The 24893-nt window shown below is 37.8% G+C and overlaps 1 protein-coding gene across 1 annotated transcript; it reads left to right on the top strand.

The window, feature by feature from the left end:
* The first annotated feature begins 19752 nt into the window (after positions 1-19752).
* LOC118047901 (cysteine-rich receptor-like protein kinase 34) lies at positions 19753-22669 on the top strand. The gene is made up of 7 exons (XM_035057335.2): positions 19753-20634; positions 20737-20859; positions 21009-21130; positions 21279-21489; positions 21646-21883; positions 21980-22127; positions 22213-22669. The coding sequence occupies exons 1-7, from the start codon at positions 19800-19802 to the stop codon at positions 22549-22551; spliced, it is 2016 nt and encodes a 671-aa protein (XP_034913226.1). The 5' UTR covers positions 19753-19799; the 3' UTR covers positions 22552-22669.
* Positions 22670-24893: the final 2224 nt, after the last annotated feature.

Genomic DNA, 24893 nt, shown 5'->3' with positions numbered 1-24893 from the left:
TAGCAGCGAGGTTCTGCATAATAAAGAGTGTTCAGGTTTGCAAAGGATGGGGTTCTTCTTTCAAATTCAACCACTTAAAGACACGCTTTCAACAAATACATACCCTCCATCGATCCAATGTCTTTTGAAGGAGTTTGCAGAGGTCTTCGCCCCTAATCCCAGTCTTCCTCCTCAATACCAACATGACCATAAGATTCCATTCTAGCCTAGCACAGGTCTAGTAAGCGTGCACCCTTATAGATATCCATACTATCAAAAGGCAGCGATTGAACGCATGGTGAAGGAGCTTTTAGAATCAAGACTCATACGACCAAGCAATAGCCCATTTTCCTCACCAGTTTTGTTGGTAAAAAAAACTGATGGCACTTGGTGATTTTGCATTGACTAACGGGCTCTTAACAAGATCACCATAAAAGATAAGTATCATATACCAGTGATTGATGAGTTACTAGACGAGCTCCATGGAGCTAAGTTCTTTTTTAAATTGGATTTACGGTCAGGCTATCACCAAATTCGTCTGAAGGAGGATGATATTTCAAAGACAGCATTTCGAACTCACAAAGGACACTATGAGTTCATTGCCATGCCTTTCGGGCTAACTAATGCCCTGGCAACTTTCCAAAGCCTCATGAACGACCTTTTTCGACCCTACCTTTGGCAATTTATTTTGGTATTCTTCGATGACATCCTAGTTTGTTCCAAGTCATAGGAAGATCACATAACTCACTTGCAACTTGTCCTTAAGATTTTAGCTACTAACCAGTTGTTTGCCAAAGAGTCCAAATGTCATTTTGGAGTTCAACAGGTTAAGTATTTAGGGCATTCTATCAACAAAGATGGCATATATATGGACCCCGAAAAAATACAAGCAGTTGTGGCTTAGCCCACACCCATTACAGCTAGGGAAGTTCGAGGATTCCAAGGCTTAGCCAAATATTACAGGAAATTCATTCGTCACTTTGGCAACATGGCAGCTCCTATAACCAAACTCTTGACTAAAGAAAAGTTCCATTGGACTAACAAAACGGAGGCAGCATTCAATCAACTCAAGCAGGCACTCACAACTCCACCCATCATATGCCTTTCGAATTTTTCTCAGCCCTTTGTAGTTAAATATGATGCCAGTGGGTTAGGAATAGGTGTCGTCATTACACAAAACATCCACCCCATGGCTTATTTTAGTACAGCCCTTAAAGGAACATCCCTCACTCTTTCTACATATGAAAAGGACATGTTAGCCATTGTCAAAGCAATCTGGAAGTGGCGACATTACCTACTTGGGAAACCATTTATCGTGCGTACAGACCATAAAAGCCTCAAGTACTTGCTAGAGCAGCGCATTACCACTCCTGCCCAGACATGATGGCTTCCCAAGCTTCTGGGATACGATTACACTATTGAGTATAAGAAGGGGGTTGAGAATCAGGTTGCAAACTCCTTATCACGTATAGAAGAGGTACACTTCCTCTCCATTTCAGTTCCCCATGCAAATTGGTGGCCCCAACTACAAATGAAGGTGAAACAAGATCCCTTTTATCCCTTTTATTTCTTGTTATATCCGAGAACAAGAAATATTTATGCCTTCCCATTTCAAATGGTCATTCTGTCATTATGGTAGTGGTAGATCATCTCTCCAAGTATGCTCATTTTATTCCCCTAAAGCATCCCTTTACAACTGCTTCAGTTACTAAGACATTTGTGGCAAATATGGTTCGTTTACATGGTATTCCCACCTCCATTGTGAGTGACAGGGATAAGGTCTTCATTAGCTCTTTCTAGCAAACCCTCTTTCAGCTACTAGGGACGCAGTTATGTATGAGTTCTAGCTATCATCCCCAGACCGATAGATAGACAACGGTCGTTAATCGCATCCTAGAGCAATATCTTTGCTGCTTTGTCAGCCTACAACCAAAGTCATGGATGGACTAGATACCTAGGGCAGAGTTTAGCTACAATACATCGATCCATTTACCAACCAAGATCGCTACCTTTGAGGATGTCTATGGAATTCCATCACCACACCCGCTCACCTATTGTTCTAGGGACTGCCAAGGTTCAAGCTATTGAGGAATACCTCCAAGACCGAGACTACCTCTTACGTGATCTTTGTAGAAATCTTCATCTTGCTCAAGAGAGAATGACGAGCCATGCTAATCAGCGAAGGCGAGAGGTTTCATTTGAGGTCGGTGATTATGTATATTTGAAGTTACAACCTTATCATTAGACTACAGTTGCATTCAAAAGTTCCTTAAAGCTCTCCCCTCGATTTTATGGAACATTCCAGATACTGAGTAAAGTCGGTCTCGTGGCATACCAGTTGGACCTCCACAAAGACTACCAAATTCATAATGTTTTCCATATCAATTTGTTATGGAAACATTTGGGATCAATCACGCCTCTATCATCCCAACTTCCTCCTCGCGTAGACGATTCTTCCATTCTTCCCCAACCTGCTTCGATATTGGCCAGGCATGAAATTCAGAAAGGAAAATATCATCCCAAGGCACAAGTGTTAGTAAAATGGGTGGGTGCATCAGATGATGATGCCACTTGGGAAAATGAGTGGCGGTTTTTTAAGTCCTACCCTTATTTTTGTCCTTGAGGACAAGGACAGTTTAAGTGGGAAAGATTGTTACGTGCTTCACTCAATGCATGCATGCAACGCATGCTTGGCAAAGGTGCACTAAACATGGGTGCAGATGAAGGCATAGTTAATTGCATTTCAGTTATTTACTTTGCAGACGAAGGCATTGGACGTGGGCACAGATTAATTGCATTTCAGTTACTTTCATTCAATAATACAAAGGAATTGTTTCAGTTATAAAGTGGTTCATATTCTCCAGCGGCAGTTCCATTCTGCAGCAATTAATTGTATTAAGTTGCTTTATTTTTGTTAGTTGTAATGGCTATTTATATAGCCAGTTGAATTCAATTAAGTATTATGATATTGTCCAGAACTCTACTCCTTGTCTTTCTCCTCTCTCTGTTTCACAAAATTCTAAATTAAACACATCAATGATTCCTCTAGGAGAAAATTTGACGAATCAAGGAGTTGCGTCTATTTACTCTTGCTGAATATGAAACTCTGTGGAGACCAGCTTCATCTCTTCCCATTTTCCCTTTGGGTAGGATCATTTGGTATTGTGCTCTCCTTTAGAGCCAGACTCCTCTTTAGGTTAAAATTCATTTGTCGAATGGTGAAATCAGGTTGTTAACAAACTGGATAGATGTGAGAATAGTAAAGGGTTATATACTAGTATGGCACAATTAAAACAGCAAAATGATGTGGTATTTGATAATGCTATAGTTGATCTAGTAATAACAATTCATTGGCAATTAAAAAAGTGTCAAAAATCAACAATATCAAAGTTGTTCGGCCTTGATCTACTGTTTCTTCATATTGGCAGGCTCCTCCTTGTGGCTTGTTGAAGATCAATGTTGATGAGGGCATGGTCTATAGAATGTAAAGCGGGTGAAATCAACATCATTCTTCATGGTGATTCTAGCAGTTCATTGCTGCAAAAGAGCTACCCTTAGCATGTTTACGATGCTTGGTTTATTGAAGCTTGAAGAAGCGCATCCATTTGGGCTCCTCTTGTGTAATGGCAAAATTTTGAAATGGGAATTAATTGTATGGAATAATTAATGATCTTCATATCGGTGCTCATGAACCTGTTGTTCAATGTTGCGATGTCATGGGCATATAAATTAATTATTCTAACTAAAACAAACAAGATATCATAAAGTAAGGTAAGGGTCGATCCCACAAGAGATACCTAATTTAGGTTTTTATGCTAGATGGTTCAAAATTGAAGGGTTTTGAAGTTATTTAGGTTATGTTACTGTAAACAGAAGAAAACAATCAAGTTAAATTAAATAAATCCAAAACTTATCAAGAGAAAAACAATTGTCTCAAGTAAACGTCTACGTACGGAAATCAAAACTGATCACTAAAACGATACGTCAATTTATATTCTGAATATCTATATTTCCTTAACATTAGTCAGTTAATTGATTCGTAGTGTACCTAACCTTAACCATTAAACAACCACAATGCCTGCACTAATAATTTAATTCAATGGCAGCCTTAAGAACTAAATAGATTGATAAATCTAGACAACATAATTGTCTGCAGTCTATGTTTGATTTAATTGTGTTCTTTCTAAGATTAACAATATAGATCTGTCATAATTATTAAACTTAGTTGTTTCACAAGTTCAAATATCATAAATCTAGTTTTGATAGCAAACTTAGCAATAGATTGATTCAGAATAATAATTTAAAGTCTGTTTTAACAATCAAACTTAACATTCTTAGGAAATAAGTATAGAAAAACATTCATACTCATCATATAAACTGAAAGATAAGATAAAATAGATCTTATAGTTTTTGAAATCCAAAGGTTTTTGTATCCTTTTAACTAAGAAAAATAACTTAGCCTTGCATGTCTATTAAAAAAAAAATGATTAGAACAGATGAAAATATAATTTTGGGTATAGGAGAAAATGGTAGAGTTTCCCTCTTCTTTCTACCGGCCTCCTTTTTTTCTCTCTCTTTATTTTTAATTGATATGAAACCCCAATCCTCTCATCCCTTTAATTCGTTTGTATTCTCCTAAAAAATATAAAAATAGTCATTTCCAAAGTAAACAATCTACATTTAAGTAAGTTAAACTTGTTTATTCACAAAATCTATCTGCTGACAGAATTTATAGGCTGTCTTAGAAAAATCATATCTCTCTCATTTGAGATTTTTTTTTTTCTTGCTAAAATTTGGTAGGATGATAGGTCTTTATGTCAGGAATCCAAAACAATTGAGTTTGCATCAAATGGACTTCTCTAACTCTAGATATTCAAGTTGAAATGACCTAAGGTCAAAATTGGCAGAACGGAAGACTTGTCTTTGAAGGCTGTGATTTCCATCCTCTCTTTTTTTTCTTGCCATATATGTATAGAAAGGTATAGATGTTAGCTTTCTAATTTTACTAAAAGCACTTTATTTTGACCTCCACAACTCAAGTTTTGCATAAAATATCAATCAGATGTCAAATCTATTAATATTCAACACCAGTTGGAACATGGTCTGAATTTTATCTCCAATTTACTTTCTTTCATATCTCACATCCAAAAGTACTTTCATAACATAAAACAAAGATTATCAATGCATTTATATATAAAACATGAACAAAACATTAAGTAAATATAAATAAAACTATCAAATAATATGATTCCATCATTGAAATAATTTTAAACGATATAATTGTAGTGTTTGATGGAGCAAGTGTTTTTATCATTCATCATATTAGGAAACCTTATAACAAAGCAGCGAATATTGTGTCTTCATGCGTTGTTGAACATATATGTAGCTTCATGATTTACATCTGTTGCTCGTTTGCTTAATGCCTGTGTTATCATGAGAGGGTAGCAATACATGATGTGTGTGACCAACGTTGTACTCAAGGATGTTCTATTTTATTCGATTCATGGTAATGAAGATTTTCCTGTTGTATTTTTGCATAAAACGCAAGCAGAACACAAATAAAAGAGTCTCTCTCCCATTATTGTTAAAATCACGAGTTAACTTGCAAAATTATATGATTTTACGAGCACCCAATCTAAGGAGTTTGTGGCCTTGAAGCAACACACGGCTCAGCTCACCAAAAAATACAACCACCTATCAGCGAAGTATACAAAACTCAAAGCGAATCATGAACGGCTTCACCAAATGATCATGAACGGCTTCGCAAAGTGGTGATCCATGTGCGCCTCCTCCTCCTCCTCCTCAAGCTCCACCATTATGTTAATTTGTAATGAACATTATTTAATTTTAATAGTTAATTTAATATTTTTTTTGAAACACATTCAATTTGTAATGAATATTATTTAACTTTTTTTTTTATGTTTAATAAAAAATTTATTTGCATAATTGTTTTTTACTATTAATTTATATAATTTTATATTATGAATTCTAAATAATTTTTTAAAAAATATTTAAAATTATGCAAATAAAAAAATATAAAAAATACTCACCGAGAGTTTTACCAACGAAATTAACTCCATCGGCATTTCACGGTAGCTTGGTGCAAATTTCACAATCGCCAACGAGTTTACCGATGGAATAACTCTGTCGGCATTTCACAGTAGCTTGGTGTAAATTTCACAATTGCCGACGAGTTTACCAACGGAATAACTCCGTCGACATTTCACGATAGCTTGGTGCAAATTTCATAATCACCGAAGAGTTTACCGACGGACATAGTTTGTTGGTATTTAATTCGCTCACCAGCGGATTTATTCTGTCGATATATTTCAAGCAGTAACTTTTTTTTTCTCGCAATTTATGTCTATAAAACCATCGGCAATTTTTTTTTTTTACCAACTGCGTTAGCGATGGAATTAGGTATTACCGATGAAAGGAAAGCCAACAGATTGTTTTTGTCGGTGTGTTCGTCGGTAATTTTATTACCAACAAACTATGAATCACACAACGACGGAATATGTCCATCGGTAAAAATATAAAATCTTGTAGTGAAATATGAAATACAAAAAGACCCTTGAAAACATTTGATTATTTTATTTAAGGGTTATATTAGTAATTTATTGTATATTAAAAAACACATTTATCAAAATAACCTTGACAATAGCTAATTGGTTGAGAAGGATTTTTATTTTATAATCTTACACTCACAGATTTACATATAGACAGTGGCGGAGCCACGTGGGGACAAACGGGGGCAATTGCCCCCTTAACTTTTTTTTTTTTTTTAATATTAATATATTAGTTTACGAAATGTTTTACTGCAGGAAGGAAAAAGGAAAGCTGTCAATTGTTTATAATTGTTGACTTGTAATATAATATAATATAATATATATACATAGCTCATTGCATAATTTTTTTCCTTTTTCCTTTTGTTTCCCTATTAAATTGAGGGTACCGGTTTTAAAATATAGAATCCCTAGCTATCAAAAATTATTTTTTGTTTCCTACTTTTGCCACGTTATTCTTTTTGTCGCACCCCAAAAAAAATCATTCAGCGCGCGGCATCGGCTGGCGACTTAAATCTCGTATGTTGCGTTCGTTGCTTGAATTGGTTCGTTGGAGTCGCCACCTAGTAATTTATTGAGGGCTACTAGGAAACCTGATGTACTGGTCTTGTTAGAGATTCGCGGGTACGGGACTGGTTGTGGTTAGGGAAGGTATTAGCACCCCTAACGCACCCTACCTGAGATAAGCTGCTTCGTGGCTTTGATGTGTTAAAGAAGTTTTAATAATTGTCTTTTCATCGGAAATTAGAAATATCACTTACGTATAAGTTAATAAATTCTTAACCGTGATCCGATCAAAATATTAAATTCTTCTTTAATATATTTGCAATTTTATCCTGAAAAAATAAAATAAATAAAATAACAAATTCATAAAACAAATACAAAAACACACACATACACATACACTTTCACTATTTTTATTTTTGTTTCTTTTCTTTTTCTTTTCTTTTCTTTTCTTTTACATCCATATTTACAAAATACAAATTACAAAAACTAAAAACTAAACAAATATTACATTAAACCCTTTGGAAATTACAAAATGGTCCCTAAACAATCCATAACAGTACTGGGAAACCCTTCAGGAACAGTTCTGGGCTGCTGAACAGTAGCGGCACGTGGACCCCACGCACCACCGCCACTGGCGGCGCGTGGGTTCACGCGCCGCCGCTGGAAAACCGAAAAATCAGGGGCGCCTGGGGCGGCTTCCTCCCCTCTTCGTTCTTCTGCCGGCGGTGACCTGAAAAGAAAAATCAAAGCACAAAAGCCAGTTGATTTTAGTTATTTTTCCACCACTGTTTTCGGATCTGCTTCTCCTCTCTTTTCTTTAAATCTGCCGAATCTGAAGCTGGATGCTACACGGACCGCCGATGACAGTTCAGGCATGTGGATGTCAGGATCGGCAACTTCCATCTTCCTCCTTCATTTCTACACCGGCGGTGTCGTCCACCGCTGCAACTGTTGGGAGATCGGCGCGCCTTTCAAGTCTCGGTTTTCTGCTCCCTTCTACTGTCCTTCGGTTGGTTCTCCTTCTGTCATGGCCGATCTGGTGGCTGGGAGTGTTTCTTCTTCTCCTCCGCTTCAGGTGGCTGGCGGTGAAGAGGAACAACCGAAAAGGGGGCGCCGCTGCTGCTGGAAGAAGGAGGTGGGTCTGCGGAGAAGATGGAAATCGTGGCCGAGAGAGAGAGGTCAGTCCGATGCTCTCCGGTTTGTTTTAGCAAAGCCAAGGGAAAAAATAAGTGGTCGGCTGGTGGTTTGTGAGAAGGAGAAAAATGGGGAAGAGGGCAGCTGCAGTCGGCTGCGGTGGAGGGGACGATGGCGGCGTGGTGAGGCTGTTTTGAGAAGAAGAAAATCTCAACCGGGGAAGGGGCTACGGTGTGGAGGCCAGGATTTTGTGGGGGAAAAGAAGGAAAAGCTGGAACCGGCCGGGAGAGAGGATAAAAAAAAACGAGAATGGCCGGGGAACCGTGTCAGGTGAGGGGCTGCTGTTTGGCTTGTGTTTGTGGCCGGCGGCTATAGAAAAATTCAAACCAAGAGAGGGGGGGGGGGCGGCTTGTCTTGAAAAAAAAGGGTTTAGGGTTAGGTTTTGTATTTTTTCTGAAGTTGTCAAAATTGCCCCCCCCTTAAATGTGTTGAGGAAACCAGTATTTATAGGCAAAATGTTGCTAGGTTTTTCAACTTGGTCCCTCAACTTCTTTCTTTTTTGTAAATTTTGATTTTTTCTTATTTTTTGTATTTTTTGAAAATGAGCAATATCAACGTCGACTCAAATGTGGAAAATCAATGATTTAAAAATGACGCGTGAAAAGTCGAACGCGTTTGAAAATCTTTTAACAATTTAAATTCTTTTTTAGACGACGTTGAAAATGCTAAAATGACGAAAATATATTAAAAAAACATATTTTTTGGATTTTCATTGTTTTTCTCTATTTTTGGATTTTTTAAAAATATATCAAAAACATGGGTCAAAAATTGGGTAGCAACAGATGCCCCCTCTTTACAATGCTTACGAAGCAAAACTCCTCAAAATTTGCATAGTAAGCTTTGTAAAGAAAACAAAAGGAAAATGATTCCATTATCTTGGGCGACCTGCCCACACACTCACACTGATCTATTTTCACGGGCGACCTACCCACACGTACTCACTCAAGTCTATTTTCACGGGCGACCTGCCCACACTCTCCCAATAGTCTATTTTTACGGGCGACCTGCCCACACATTGGGTTTACCTGAGATCCCATCTGGCGACCTCATTCAACTGGAACGAAAATATGTGTAACTCGGTTAACCTGAAATCCCATCTGGCGATTCCCTTTAACCAAAGCTACATGAGATCCCATCTGGCGACCTCATTCTGGAACGAAATATGCGTAACTCGGTTAACCTGAAATCCCATCTGGCGATTCCCTTTAACCAAAGCTACATGAGATCCCATCTGGCGACCTCATTCTGGTCTCATTGTACGGGTGACTAACCCTAGTGCTGGTCTCATTGTACGGGTGACGAACCCTGGTGCTGCTGGTCTCATTGTACGGGTGACGAACCCTGCTGCTGGTCTCATTGTACGGGTGACGAACCCTAGAAAAAAAGCTGGTCTCATTGTACGGGTGACGAACCCTATGTTGGTCTCATTGTACGGGTGACGAACCCTAGAAAAATGCTGGTCTCATTGTACGGGTGACTAACCCTGGTGCTGGTCTCATTGTACGGGTGACGAACCCTAGAAAAAAAAGCTGGTCTCATTGTACGGGTGACGAACCCTATGTTGGTCTCATTGTACGGGTGACGAACCCTAGAAAAATGCTGGTCTCATTGTACGGGTGACTAACCCTGGAAAAAATGCTGGTCTCATTGTATGGGTGACCGACCCAAAAATGGAAAAAATGTGAAGAAGTGTGGTCTCATTGTAATGGGTGACCTACCCACGTGGAAAGAATATGAAAAGGTGGTCTCGTTGTGATGGGCGACCTACCCAAATACAAAGAATGTGATGTGCGGTCTCATTATAATGGGTGACCTACCCAAATGGAAAAAATATGATGAAGTGTGGTCTCATTGTAATGGGTGACCTACCCAGATGGAAAAAATATGATGAAGTGCGGTCTCATTGTCATGGGTGACCTACCCGAAAATGGAAAAAATATGAAGTGGGGTCTCATTGTAATGGGTGACCTACCCAGATGGAAAAAATATGATGAACGGTCTCGTTGTGATGGGTGACCTACCCAAATAGAAAGAATATGAAGTGCGGTCTCATTGTAATGGGTGACCTACCCAAAAATGGAAAAAATATGAAATGTGGTCTCATTGTAATGGGTGACCAACCCAGATGGAAAAGATATGATGAACGGTCTCGTTGTGATGGGCGACCTACCCAAATAGAAAGAATATGAAGTGCGGTCTCATTGTAATGGGTGACCTACCCAAAAATGGAAAAAATATGAAGTGTGGTCTCATTGTAATGGGTGACCAACCCAGATGAAAAAATATGAAAAACGGTCTTATTATGATGGGCGACCTACCCAGATGGGAAAAAAATGTGATATGACAAGTGTGAAAAATAGGACTTACCTGGTGAAGTTCTGAAGGGATGACAGAAGAAAGGGCTGGAAAACTTGGTGCTTCCTGATAATTCCCGATCATAGGATTTGAAAACTCGGTGTTTCCTGACTGCGAGGGTTGAAAACTCGAGGCTTCCCGATTGCAAGGTTGATCTTGTCATTTCTTTGGGATTTTCCTAATGTTAGGGTTCATCCCATTGTCCTTTTATTCCATGATCGAAACCGATTCTTTATTATCATCACCACCATGCTTCTTTCTTTTTCCAATATCTTGCTGGACCTCCTTAAGGATTTTCCTGTAACAATTCAAAAATATGTGCAATTTTTTTTTTTTGTTTTTTTTTTTTTTTTTTTTTTTAGGTTAGATGACATGCATGCATCCTTACCTGTTTTGAAATATAGGTCCCCCCCTCTTTGATGCTCCATCGTCATAGGGTGCCTTTGTTTTCATTCCAAAGCTTTCCTTGCTCTTTCGATGCATTGACTCATTCATGTGCAAGCCATCCACTCAGCTGTAAATGTAGTGCCCAACCTGGGCTGTCTTCGACAATTACTGCTTGCATCGTTCATCAAGCTTGACCCTGCCCCCAAGTGTGGTACTGCTTGATTCATCATGAAGGATTTTCTCCTGGCTTCTTCTGAGAATTATCCTCTGATTGATTGTGTGCATCATGCCAATACCCATCACAATTGTTAATCAGTCATGAACTTGCCTCTATTTGAAACAGTACTCTTTAAGTACATGTTATCATCAGCCTTCTTGGAACTCATTCAGTCATCCAATCATGCATCTCATAGCTTGCAGTACAAAGGCTCATGGTTGTATGCTCAGTGCTCTTCTCATAGACTCCTTTCAACTCTTCTAATCAGATTGTGAAAAGAAATGCCTCGGCCTCATCAATGATGCTACTTCTATCACCCATACTCATGCGGTGAAGTGCTCATCTAGCTTCAAAACAAATTGTCCCACACAGTCAGTCTTCGGGGTGGGTGCCTTTCTGACATTCATTCAATGCAGTTGTGTGGTAATGTCTGTCGATAACCATGTTTCAAAGGATGACAATATAAGATTGTCCTTCAAGTGCATCATTGTTCCACAGTCAGTCTTGGTGGTGTGCATATGTTCGATGTTCATTCAAATGCACTCACCCGATAACATCTGTCAGGAGTCATAGCCATGTTTCAGAGGGTGACCCAAGATGGAGATATGAAAATATCCTTCAAGTGCAGCGTTGCTCATCAATTGCTGCTGAAGTTCACTGAATCATGGATTGTCTTTGAGCAACATTGCCCCAGCAATGATATGAATGCTCGTTCATCAGTTTATACGCAATGATGTTTTCCTTTGTCATTGTCAGATGATAATCATAACTTTCCGGGACTTTGATGACTCATCATCTGATTCTTTCTTTGCCCCCAGCTGATCTGGATACTGTTTGTTTCCCTTCTTAAGGTCCACTGTATTGCCCCCAGCTGCTCAACTTTTCAAGGAGTGTCGAGGACTTCAATGTCATTTCTATCAACGATTTTGCATACTCAATCAATGTTCTTCTGTGTTTGATAATCTTCCTTGTTCTGGAATCAACTCTCATATTTCAAAAATCATGTCTATTCAAAGTCTAGTTTGTTGAAATGAAATCAGAGATGTCCTTTTTTGGAAATCTTTTGAAAATCAAGCTTTTTTATCAAAGACCCAACACACGTTATTCGAAATACACAGTCCTTTGATTGTCTTGTATTTTGAAAACAGAAATCGACCCGTTGTAGGATTAAAATGGCTTTTTCCATGGTTCTTTGTATCAATTTGAATCCTTGATATTGGGTATATCATTTGATGGTCTGTGATGAGGTGACATTTTTATGAATTTCAAAAACAAGATGCTCAGGCTTTATTAAGAAAAGTTGTTTCTTTTCTTATCATTTATTTTATCAGCATGCATAATAACTAGTAGCTTAATTTATGAAGTCACGACTCTTATAGAAAAACTCTTCAAGTTTTGAGAGCGTCATTTATCGGTTCAAATTGCTTGCTTGATTAAAAAGGGCTTTTAAAAGCACGTAATGCAGGCTATGGTTCATGGCTATGAAAGAAAGGAATTTCAAAGGCTCAAACGGTGTTTGAGGGTTTCAAAGACCTAGGATCAACATCAACTATTCATCAACTCTTTTATATTGTTGTCTTTGTAGAGGAGACGACATATAACCTTGTTAACCTCAAAGATCAGCCTTCGCTTAACATAAGTCATAATGCAAATCCACCTTTCCTTGATGAATAACCAACCTTAATCACCTGATAACATCAAAAGCTTTATAATGGACACCAAAAGTCACGTTTATAGCTTAGTCTTTTCTGGTATTGACTTTTGTTGTGCATTTCCTTGATTGAAATTTCTTTTGCTCTTCATAGACTTGATAGGCGTTCTCCTTCCTTTATCTTTGACTTGTATTTAAGTAAGGGCAATTTCAACTTCCTTTTTTCATTCTCTTTTTTTTTCATAGCCTTCCTCAAAATTTTCTTATATGCCCCCAGTCTATGTGTTTTCTTTTAGCTCTCTCTCAATCATTGGACCTTTGTTCTAAGCCTTCCCCTTTATCCATTAATTATATCAATGTCTCCAAAATATCTCTCATTTGCCCCCAGTGTGGGGTGTGATCCTAGTCAGGGTTTCTTTTTTGAAAGAAAATATTTTACTAGGCTCAAAATGGGACTACAAGGGATATAATCTTTAGAAAGTGAAGGGATATCAAAGATGGCCTTTTCTCATTTCAAGCAAGGTCGGTTAGAACCGATAAATTTTGACCTCATCCAGTGTAATGATTGGGACTTGTAAGAATCATGATTCACGAGTCTATAACTACTGAATCCACTACATGTCATTATGCATACTGTTAAAACTTAGCTATATGATGTGTGGTTCAGTTTCAGGTGTGAGCTCAAAATTGTTTGGTCACCTCATGTTATTTTCAAGTATCGAGTCATTTCTGTAATCAAAACACTTTTAATCTTTCGACTTGATTAACCTTTATTGCATGTTGGAGTTTGATCAAAACATTTTGTCAAAATAAAATGTTAAACATCTGTTGATTTCAAAACAACAAAAAGACAAAAGCAAGGCATGTTTCGTTGAAGGATGAGATGTGATATCAAAACAAAAATGCAAAATCCATAACAAAAATGCTTGACAATTTAACTCCTTCTTGGATCAGCTTCTCTGGCAATATCTGTGTTTTGCCGAGCAATTCCAATCACTTGTCATTCTGAAAATGATTGATGACATTATCTTTCGCAAATTAAGCTCGACTCTTGAAACTCTTGCATCTGTTTACTAAAATGGTCGAGGACCCCACTATGACATCACATCTCTTATCTGGATTATACCACCTAGAAATTGGTGGTTGCATGGGATTTGTCGGAGTCAAGCAAAAATTCTAGAATCTGGCAGGTGTTGGCCGACAAACATAAGTGGCAGAGGAATGTCAACCTTGGCAAAGACACTTGAGCAATTGATGCTTGAGCGAGACTTGACTAGGCAAAGTAACTGAGGTTTCTCAATCGAGAGTCATCTTCTGATGCACCTCTCATCATTGTTCTGGAATCCATGGCAGATCCTTCAATCTTTCCTCTCTTCATAGCTTGTTCAATTCTTCGGCAAATCCTCACAACATCATTTCAATGTTGTTGTGGTTGGTTGAGGATTGTTAGAAAACTTTCAAATAGCTTGGTAATCTTGGCAGCGCCTAGAAACTCGTAGTATCGCCGCTACCGACGTGTGGAATCACACATTGTCTCTATTGGACGAGCACCTGGTGAATCTAAAACTCCTTTGTCCCCTCTTCAATTTCTCACTGACAGTGCAGCAAACAAACACCTATAGAGGAAGTCCTGCTCTGTTGAAGTTTCAGTCTTCTTCATGTTTTTCATTCTAGGCATGTCTCTTCTCTCTACTCTTGCATTTTAATACTGACACTGTTGGAGGAAAATCATAGCTGATCTGAAACTACTGTATTCCTTCTTGGATTTCCCATTTGCGGATCTACAAACAAATTCCTGCCGAAAGAGCTCTGCTACGTTGAAGTTTGAAATCTGCTCGTATTTTTCAGACCAGGTGTGGATCTTCAATGTACTAAGATGTCTCCGTGCTGAAACTGATGAGAGAAATATTTGTAGCATATGCAACTTATAAATTCCCTCTTGCATTCCCAATTTGCAGAGCCATAAATGGATTTTTATGGAGGGAGCTCTGCCACATTGAAGTTCAGTGTTTAATCATGATTTTTCAGACCATCTTGTGCTGTTGAACTGGAGTTGAGCTCATAATTGGGGTGGCTTCAAAACAGATTAATGCACCATGTACAGGAGACCGATAGTTGTTTGGTTCCATTAGATGATGTGGAGGTGATGAACATTTAACAATGCAACTGGATAAGAACCAGAGTTGTCATCAGTTGATGACTGAAGGCGTTGTTGCTTTTGTTCATGACGAAAAAAAAAGAGAGATACAACTTCAATTAGATGTGAACAAGCAGTGTTCCCACAGAAGACTGTACAGATATTCTCTTTCCATTTGATGCTCAACACTTGTTTGAGCAGATCTGAGTCTAGCTACTTCACATTTAATGCTCTCAACCTTAATCTGATAATGAGCCTCTATCTGACACCTTTCTTCACCTCCGTCATTTTTCTCCAATCACGTGTAGCACAACTTGTGTGGGGGACCTACCTTTCAGCCCGGTACATGCATAATAAATGTATGAACATGTAATCTATATGATGAACTCACCCTTCGAGAGGTGACAATATGGTCGTAACTCTTGTATGATGGACAAGAATCGTGATTTTTGACCAAACTCTACAATGAAAATTTTCGGAGCAACGGCCAATGTGTCACCCACAAGTCTTGAATTCAAGATGCTTCAAGAAGGGTTTGCCCTTATGCAAAAAACGGTAGCACATACAACCTAAGGACAGGTTCTATTCATTATGTGAACATGGGTAGGTTTTCTATCTGGTCTCAAAAGGGTCTCATATCTGCCCAGTGACGTTCTTCGTAAAGACAGTATGGGGGCGTTGCAAGGAATGGTTAAGGCACATATACCCACCATTACCAAGCAGGCACTCAGATATGAGTTGGGTGTTTCACGCATCTGAACCCTGACCAATAGTCTTAGGGCAGATCGCTAGTTCCCCACCTAACCTAGAAGCTTGTGTGTGCTTTTAAAAATAAATACAGGTGATGCATGAGACAATTCTATAAAATGCATGGAAATAAATATTAAAAAAAAAAAAGATAAAAATGCAAAAACTTAAACACATCAAATACACAAAGCTTAGTCCAATAATGTCAGAAACAGTACCTTCCCCAGTGGAGTCGCCATTCTGTCGCACCCCAAAAAAAATCATTCAGCGCGCGGCATCGGCTGGCGACTTAAATCTCGTATGTTGCGTTCGTTGCTTGAATTGGTTCGTTGGAGTCGCCACCTAGTAATTTATTGAGGGCTACTAGGAAACCTGATGTACTGGTCTTGTTAGAGATTCGCGGGTACGGGACTGGTTGTGGTTAGGCAAGGTATTAGCACCCCTAACGCACCCTACCTGAGATAAGCTGCTTCGTGGCTTTGATGTGTTAAAGAAGTTTTAATAATTGTCTTTTCATCGGAAATTAGAAATATCACTTACGTATAAGTTAATAAATTCTTAACCGTGATCCGATCAAAATATTAAATTCTTCTTTAATATATTTGCAATTTTATCCTGAAAAAATAAAATAAATAAAATAACAAATTCATAAAACAAATACAAAAACACACACATACACATACACTTTCACTATTTTTTATTTTTGTTTCTTTTCTTTTTCTTTTCTTTTCTTTTCTTTTACATCCATATTTACAAAATACAAATTACAAAAACTAAAAACTAAACAAATATTACATTAAACCCTTTGGAAATTACAAAATGGTCCCTAAAACAATCCATAACAGTACTGGGAAACCCTTCAGGAACAGTTCTGGGCTGCTGAACAGTAGCGGCACGTGGACCCCACGCACCACCGCCACTGGCGGCGCGTGGGTTCACGCGCCGCCGCTGGAAAACCGAAAAAATCAGGGGCGCCTGGGGCGGCTTCCTCCCCTCTTCGTTCTTCTGCCGGCGGTGACCTGAAAAGAAAAATCAAAGCACAAAAGCCAGTTGATTTTAGTTATTTTTCCACCACTGTTTTCGGATCTGCTTCTCCTCTCTTTTCTTTAAATCTGCCGAATCTGAAGCTGGATGCTACACGGACCGCCGATGACAGTTCAGGCATGTGGATGTCAGGATCGGCAACTTCCATCTTCCTCCTTCATTTCTACACCGGCGGTGTCGTCCACCGCTGCAACTGTTGGGAGATCGGCGCGCCTTTCAAGTCTCGGTTTTCTGCTCCCTTCTACTGTCCTTCGGTTGGTTCTCCTTCTGTCATGGCCGATCTGGTGGCTGGGAGTGTTTCTTCTTCTCCTCCGCTTCAGGTGGCTGGCGGTGAAGAGGAACAACCGAAAAGGGGGCGCCGCTGCTGCTGGAAGAAGGAGGTGGGTCTGCGGAGAAGATGGAAATCGTGGCCGAGAGAGAGAGGTCAGTCCGATGCTCTCCGGTTTGTTTTAGCAAAGCCAAGGGAAAAAATAAGTGGTCGGCTGGTGGTTTGTGAGAAGGAGAAAAATGGGGAAGAGGGCAGCTGCAGTCGGCTGCGGTGGAGGGGACGATGGCGGCGTGGTGAGGCTGTTTTTGAGAAGAAGAAAATCTCAACCGGGGAAGGGGCTACGGTGTGGAGGCCAGGATTTTGTGGGGGAAAAGAAGGAAAAGCTGGAACCGGCCGGGAGAGAGGATAAAAAAAAACGAGAATGGCCGGGGAACCGTGTCAGGTGAGGGGCTGCTGTTTGGCTTGTGTTTGTGGCCGGCGGCTATAGAAAAATTCAAACCAAGAGAGGGGGGGGGGGCGGCTTGTCTTGAAAAAAAAGGGTTTAGGGTTAGGTTTTGTATTTTTTCTGAAGTTGTCAAAATTGCCCCCCCCTTAAATGTGTTGAGGAAACCAGTATTTATAGGCAAAATGTTGCTAGGTTTTTCAACTTGGTCCCTCAACTTCTTTCTTTTTTGTAAATTTTGATTTTTCTTATTTTTTGTATTTTTTGAAAATGAGCAATATCAACGTCGACTCAAATGTGGAAAATCAATGATTTAAAAATGACGCGTGAAAAGTCGAACGCGTTTGAAAATCTTTTAACAATTTAAATTCTTTTTTAGACGACGTTGAAAATGCTAAAATGACGAAAATATATTAAAAAAACATATTTTTTTTGGATTTTCATTGTTTTTCTCTATTTTTGGATTTTTTAAAAATATATCAAAAACATGGGTCAAAAATTGGGTAGCAACACTTTTCATGAGTTGCTCTGCCGTTTTTGTTTTTTTCATGAGTTGTTGTTCTCTGCCTCTCTCGTATGCAAATTTCTCATCAAGTATAGGTAATCAATTAATCTTTTTTTGTCTTTTGCTTTATATTTTAGGTAAAAAAATTTTATTTTTTCTATTTATTTCATTGTTTAATTTTAATTTTATTCTTTTATAATTAGTTATAAAAAATATTTGGGTTTATGATAATTTATAGATTTTGATATAAATATGTTCAAAATAAATGTTTAAATTTACTAATTTAATCAATTAAATATTTCTTTTCTTATTATAAAGGAATAGATTAATATTCATGTAAAACCACTATTCTTGACATTTCTTGTATTGGCAGAGTAGTTTATTGAAATTTAATATTTTCATATGACTTGTTTGTAAGTAAAATATCAAGTAGAAAACATGTTTTTCAAGAATTGTTTCTTTTACACATACACTAGGCATTGCTCCTCAATTAAATATCTAGAAATAATTAAGTATAATTCAATCAACATACTTATTATATGTATATATAGATATGAATTGAAATAGGTTTTGATTTTGATGAATTGATATGTATTTTGCTATGAATTTCATATGAAAGATTTAGAATTATTGTGTAACTCAACTGATTTTTATTTAACAGTGAATTATTATGTAGTTGTGTTAATTATTATGTAGACACTAATCATGAGAACAATTATAATGTAAGTTCTTTCATTTTAAAAGTATTTTTAAATTAATTTTACTTGATATGAATTAGTATATATGCTTTGAATTGATTTCTAATGTATATCTATATAATTTAGTATTTGTTAATAATTTGCCCCCTCATTAAAAAAACTCTGGCTCCGCCACTGCATATAAGCTGATGATCTGTGGACACCTCTCTCTATACAGAGCTGCCACACCGAGCGCGTTGTCTGATATCGCGTTGTCGTTTTAATTTTTAATTAAAATTTTGTTTTACTTCTTGTTGTCTGATATCGCGTTGTCGTTTTAAAACTTGCTTACTTTTAATTGATCTCTTCTGCTAGCATATGTGGGTCACTTTGGCACGAGATTTCAACTCTTTGACTTTCATATCACACACATATTTCCATGTCCTTCTCATCAGATTTTAATGTTGTAACTAATGTTCACTAATAATAATAATAAAAAAAAAAAAAAAAAGAACTTGCAAGAAGATTAGCGACACCTCAAATGGCTGACTACGACCATGCGCTAACGTGTTGTTTATAATGATTAATTAATGACATTGTTTTGCTATTCCAACATCAAAGTTTTGAAATTCTAGCACAGCAACGCTAGTGTGGGACATCGGGTAAGTCTTCAAACCAAACAAGTAGTATGGGACGAAAAAAAAGAAGAAGTTGCATGTGACTGAGTCTATTGACTTTTTTTTTTTTTTTTTTTTTGTCACAGTCAATGTGTCTATGTCTTCCACGGAGTCTTTGAATAATTTTGTACCACAAGTAAAGACAATTAAGCAGTCAGGAACTGGGACCATAAGTAAAGTCGCCATTTCACACTGTGATACCGACCATTTCTCTAAGAAAATCCCACGATTTAACCTCAAAACTTCTTGATCTGTTCTTACGCGGAAAGCCTAGATATAGAGTACTTTCCACTAGATGGCACCATCGAAATTGCTACCTCTTTTTCTGTCCTAAATTCGTTAACAAAATTGGCCATGCCTCTTTGTATATAAAATACCATCTATGCAAGGGATTTCTTTCACGAAGAAAGAAATTGTGAACAGAAGTTAATATTTCCTCTGTTGAAATGGGTTCTAAAACTATCGTCTCTCTTCTTTTACATGTTATTATCGTAAGCATCACTCTTACCGATGCTCAATCCTGTTATAACACAGGAAACTTTACAGCTAATAGCACCTACGCAAAAAACCGAGACCTTGTTCTCCGTTCACTAGCTTCCAATGTCACAAACAATGGGGGTTCCTACAATACTACAATAGGTCTAGGCAATGACACAGTTTATGGTCTTGTGCTCTGTATGGCTTCCCCATCAGCTGAAAATTGTTCCAGCTGCGTCAATTATGCTATTCAAACTCTCATGGCGGGATGTCCAAACCAAAAAGAAGCAATTTCATGGGGAGGGAATCCACTTCCATGTATTGTACATTATGCGAATCGTTATTTTTTAGGAACACTTGAGCAATCTCCTCCTAGCATTCTATATAATACGGGTATCCTTGACGTAACTTCTAGACAGTTTGAACAATTTTGGAGTGGTTTGGGAGAAACGGTAAGAAACGCTTCCACGGGCTCATCCATGCTTATGCCAGCAGTTGAGACAGCAGACCTACCATCCAATCAAAAAGCTTATGTGTTTATGCAGTGCACTCCTGATGTATCACCGGGTAATTGCAGTGTTTGCCTACAACAATCCGTAGATGACTATAAAAGTTGTTGCTACGGGTATCAAGGAGGTATTGTCATGAAACCAAACTGTGTTTTTCGGTGGGATTTGTATCCCTACTACAACTTATTTCCTCAACTAACATCTCCATCTCCACCACCATCTCCATCTCCACCTCCACCATCTCCTCCATTTGTTATTAGTTCTCCTCCGCCAACCAATACCACAATCAGGAAAGGTAGGCTAACTTCTTTTTCTATACTGAAATCATTTCACTTGTTTCACGATTTCCAGTTTCAGCTTCTGTAATTTCTATCCTAAACATGGCTGTGCTTGGCAGGGAAGGAGAATACTGCTTCTCGGACAGTTATTGTTACCATCGTCCCTACAGCTATCTTCTTGGCACTTGTTATCCTTATTCTCACCATTTTCTGTTTTAGGAAGCCAAAGCAAGAGGTCAAAAGTAAGTTGTTGCTTATTGGTTCTTACATAGTAAACAGCTTGGGTTCATTCATTAATACGAATCAAATTCACTAGATAATTTGTTTTTCTTCCAAACATCCTACAAATTAACTTTGGAAACAAAACATTAACAACTTGCTTTTTGTGAAGATTTCGATGAAATTAGTATCACAAAATGCTGGGAATTCAAATTCGCCACCATCAAACTTGCAACAAACGACTTCTCTGATGATAATAAGCTTGGACAAGGTGGTTTTGGTGCTGTTTACAAGGTACTTTATTATAACTAGTAGAAAATAAACGGTATCGATTTTTTTTATTTAAAAAAAAATAAAAAAAGAACTTTGAAGGTTAATTCATATTTCAAATTGATGCACTTAATTTTCTCTGTTTCTTTTTCTCAATGGATATACGCTTCAGGGTATACTTGCAGACGGACAAGCTATAGCTGTAAAGAGATTATCAAGTAATTCTGGGCAAGGAGAAGCTGAATTTAAGAATGAGGTACGGCTACTAGCCAAACTTGATCACCGGAATCTTGTTAGGTTACTGGGCTTCTGCTTGGAAGGAACAGAAAAGCTTCTAATCTACGAGTTTGTGCCTAATTCAAGTCTCGATCAATTTATACATGGTAATCCTGAATTCCACATTATCTTGTAATTTTTTTTTCCTCATCATTTTTTTTTTATCAAGATCAATTCATGTTTGTAAGGGAATTATAAATGGTGTCAAATTCTATAGACAAGTTTTCCGAAGTTTCTGAAGCTCTCATTTTATGAACGCTTAGATCCAAACAAACGATTCATCCTGGATTGGGAGAAGCGCTACAAAATCATAGAAGGCATAGCTAGAGGGATTCTGTACCTGCATCAAGATTCTCAGCTCCGGATTATTCATCGTGATCTCAAGCCTAGCAACATTCTGTTAGATGGAAACATGAATGCTAAAATTTCAGATTTTGGAATGGCAAAGTTAATGAAAACTGATCAAACTCATGATGCTGCATCGAGGATCGCTGGAACCTTGTAAGTCTAATTTACAGCAATAATGGAAGAGGTGTGAATACAGAATGCTTATGATTCGCACCATTGCAACTAAGATCTGTTAATGTACCATTTCAGTGGCTATATTGCTCCGGAATATGCAAGGAAAAGACAGTTCTCGGTCAAGTCAGATGTGTTTAGTTTTGGAGTGCTAGTCTTGGAGATTGTGAGCGGTCAAAAACCTAGTTTCCACGATGGAGATGACATAGAGCACCTTACGAGCCATGTAAGTACAACTACCTACAAATCAAACACATCATTGAAAGATTTACCCTTGAATATTGTGAATTCACTTCGGATAAATTTTGTAGGCATGGAGACGTTGGAGGGAAGGGACTGCTTTAGATCTTATAGATCCCATTTTGAGGAACGACTCAGCAGCTGCAATGATGAGATGTATCCACTTAGGGTTACTCTGCGTTCAAGAAAATCTAGCTGACAGGCCGACAATGGCTTCAGTTGTTCTGATGCTAAGCAGCTCTTCTTTTACTTTACATATACCTTCTAAACCAGCATTTTTTATTAGCAGAAGAACAGATCAACCAGCTTCTTCATTGATCAGCTATACTTCAAGGATGACGCAATCCCAGCTTAAGACTGTCCCACCATCGAAGAATGAGATTTCAATTACTGAGTTAGATCCTCGATAATTTCCTCATCATATAGCGAAAAAATGGGGTTTCTTATTATTAAGAAAATAATCCAGTAAGTATTCTTGGCTATTTCCTAATTTACAAAAGGAAGAAATCAAGGGAGAGAGCAATTCAAGACAATCACAAAATTATTTTAGTCATCTTAAAGAGGATGATAAAACATCTTGTATAATTTGTTCTATTCTATTTCATTATATATTTTGTTGTATGACAATATATATAATTTATACATAAGTTGAATAAAATATATATAATTAAATTATGGAATTGTGAAAACTCTTTTTATATTCTAAACTTCTACATTGTATTAGAGCAAGTTAATTATATCTTACTTTAAATATTAACTTTTTTTTTAGGCATGTGACTTTATATCATCTATTCAATCACTTTAAAACACTGTGTTTTTAATTTTTTTTATTGTCTGCCTTCTATTTTATTTCATTGATTCATCAAATCTTGAATTATTGTTTCATCTTACTATTTGGAGTATTTACTCCTTGTTTATTGCTATGAAAACAAGTATTTACCCCTTTAAGTCTCTATCATTTATTGCTATGAAAACAAAAAATGTGCATTTTGTGGCATAATTTTTCTATTTGGAGTATTTACTCCTTGTTTATTGTTATATTCAAGAACAAAACATGAAATTTTGACTTTGAATTTGATTTGCGGTTGTTCTCGTACGAATTTAACTTGCCTCAATTGACCACATGATGATATCAAGTGAACTGGTTGATCGCTTGTTCATTGTCATTGTTGCTACCCAATTTTTACCCATCTTTTTGAAAAATAAATTTAAAAAAATCCAAAAATAGCAAAAAACAATGAAAATCCAAAAAAATACGTTTTTTAATATATTTGCATCGTTTTTAGTACTTTCAGCATCGTCTCAAAGGAATTTAAATTTTCAAGGATCTTTGGAACGCATTCGACTTTTAACGTGTTATTTTTAAAATAACTGATTTTCCTCATTCAAGTCAATATTGATAAGAAAAATCCAAATAAATAAGAAAAATCAAATTTATAAAAAAAAGAAGTTGAGGGACCAAGTTTGGAGCCCTAGCAACATATTTGCCTATGAATAGGAGTTTCCAACACCTACACATGGAGGAGGGGCAATTTTGCTTATTTGGAGGTAACACAAAAAAAACCCTAAACCTAAATCTTTCTCCTTAAGCCAAAGAAAACCCCCCCCCCAACAGCTGAGAGATTTAAAAATAATAATAATAATTGTTGTCCCCCTTGGGGGGTCCTTGGCTTTTTCTCTCCCATAACCTTAGAGCCAAGGACCCTCCACCATATCAGACACCCACATTTTCCCCTGCTGCTCACCATCCTCCATTCCAATCTGGCAACATGTTCCTCTTCTTCCCTCAGCCACACACCCGACAGAAACCAGAGCTCCCCTTCTCCTCCCACAACCCCCAAAACCATTTTTCCCCTAGTGATTTTTCCTTTACCATCAGCCCAAACACAGCAACCCCCACTTCACATCGCCTCACCACTTCCCCGATCATCTCCTTCATATCCTCCTCCCAACAGTGGTGTCCCCGCTAACCCTCAGCACCAGCCTCTCCTCTCATAGTCGAACACCACAACGGCCCTTCTCCAGCAGCACGCGCACAGAGGTCGCCACTCACCCTTTCAACCGGAAAATATTCCACCTCGCTCTCCTTCACCCAACAAAACTGAGCTCGTCCTCATATATCTGCACCGATGTGATAGAAACCCAATCGCCAGCAACCCTTTGGTCAAGCTGTCGACCACCTGAAGCGAAGGAGAAAAAGATGTAAACCAAAAAATATATGCGGTGAAGCATATCTGAAAAGGAGAAGACCGAAACAGATCTGAAAAAGAAAGAAAAATTAAAATCAACTGGCTTGGGAGTTTTTTTTCTTTTGCGGGTGATGAGGCCCCTCACCGCTAGCAAGGAAGGGAAGAGGAGAAGAAGCTGAGCCAGACCCACCCGTTTTCCTAGTTTTTATACAGTGGCACGTGGAGGAGACGCGCCGCTAGTGGCGGCAAAAGGTTTCCCAACATTGTTAAGGATTTTTTGGGCCTGTTTTGTAATTTTTAAAGTGTTTAATGTAATTTTTTTTAGTTGTTTTTGAATTTGTATAATTTGTAGTGTATAAAAAATAAAAAGAAAAGAAAAAAAGGAAAAAATATAGTAAAAGTGTATGTGTGTATTTGTTTTTGTTTTATGGATATTTGTTAATAAAGAAGAATTTAATATTTTGATTTGTTCACGGTCATGAACTTTCATGTAAGTCGTATTTCTAATATTCGATGAAAAGACAATTTTTAAAACTTCTTTAACGCGTCAAAGCCATTAAGCA

This window comes from Populus alba, chromosome 7 (assembly GCF_005239225.2).
Source record: "Populus alba chromosome 7, ASM523922v2, whole genome shotgun sequence".
NCBI classification, from domain to species: domain Eukaryota; kingdom Viridiplantae; phylum Streptophyta; class Magnoliopsida; order Malpighiales; family Salicaceae; genus Populus; species Populus alba.
This window is presented reverse-complemented; position numbering and strand designations above follow the sequence as displayed.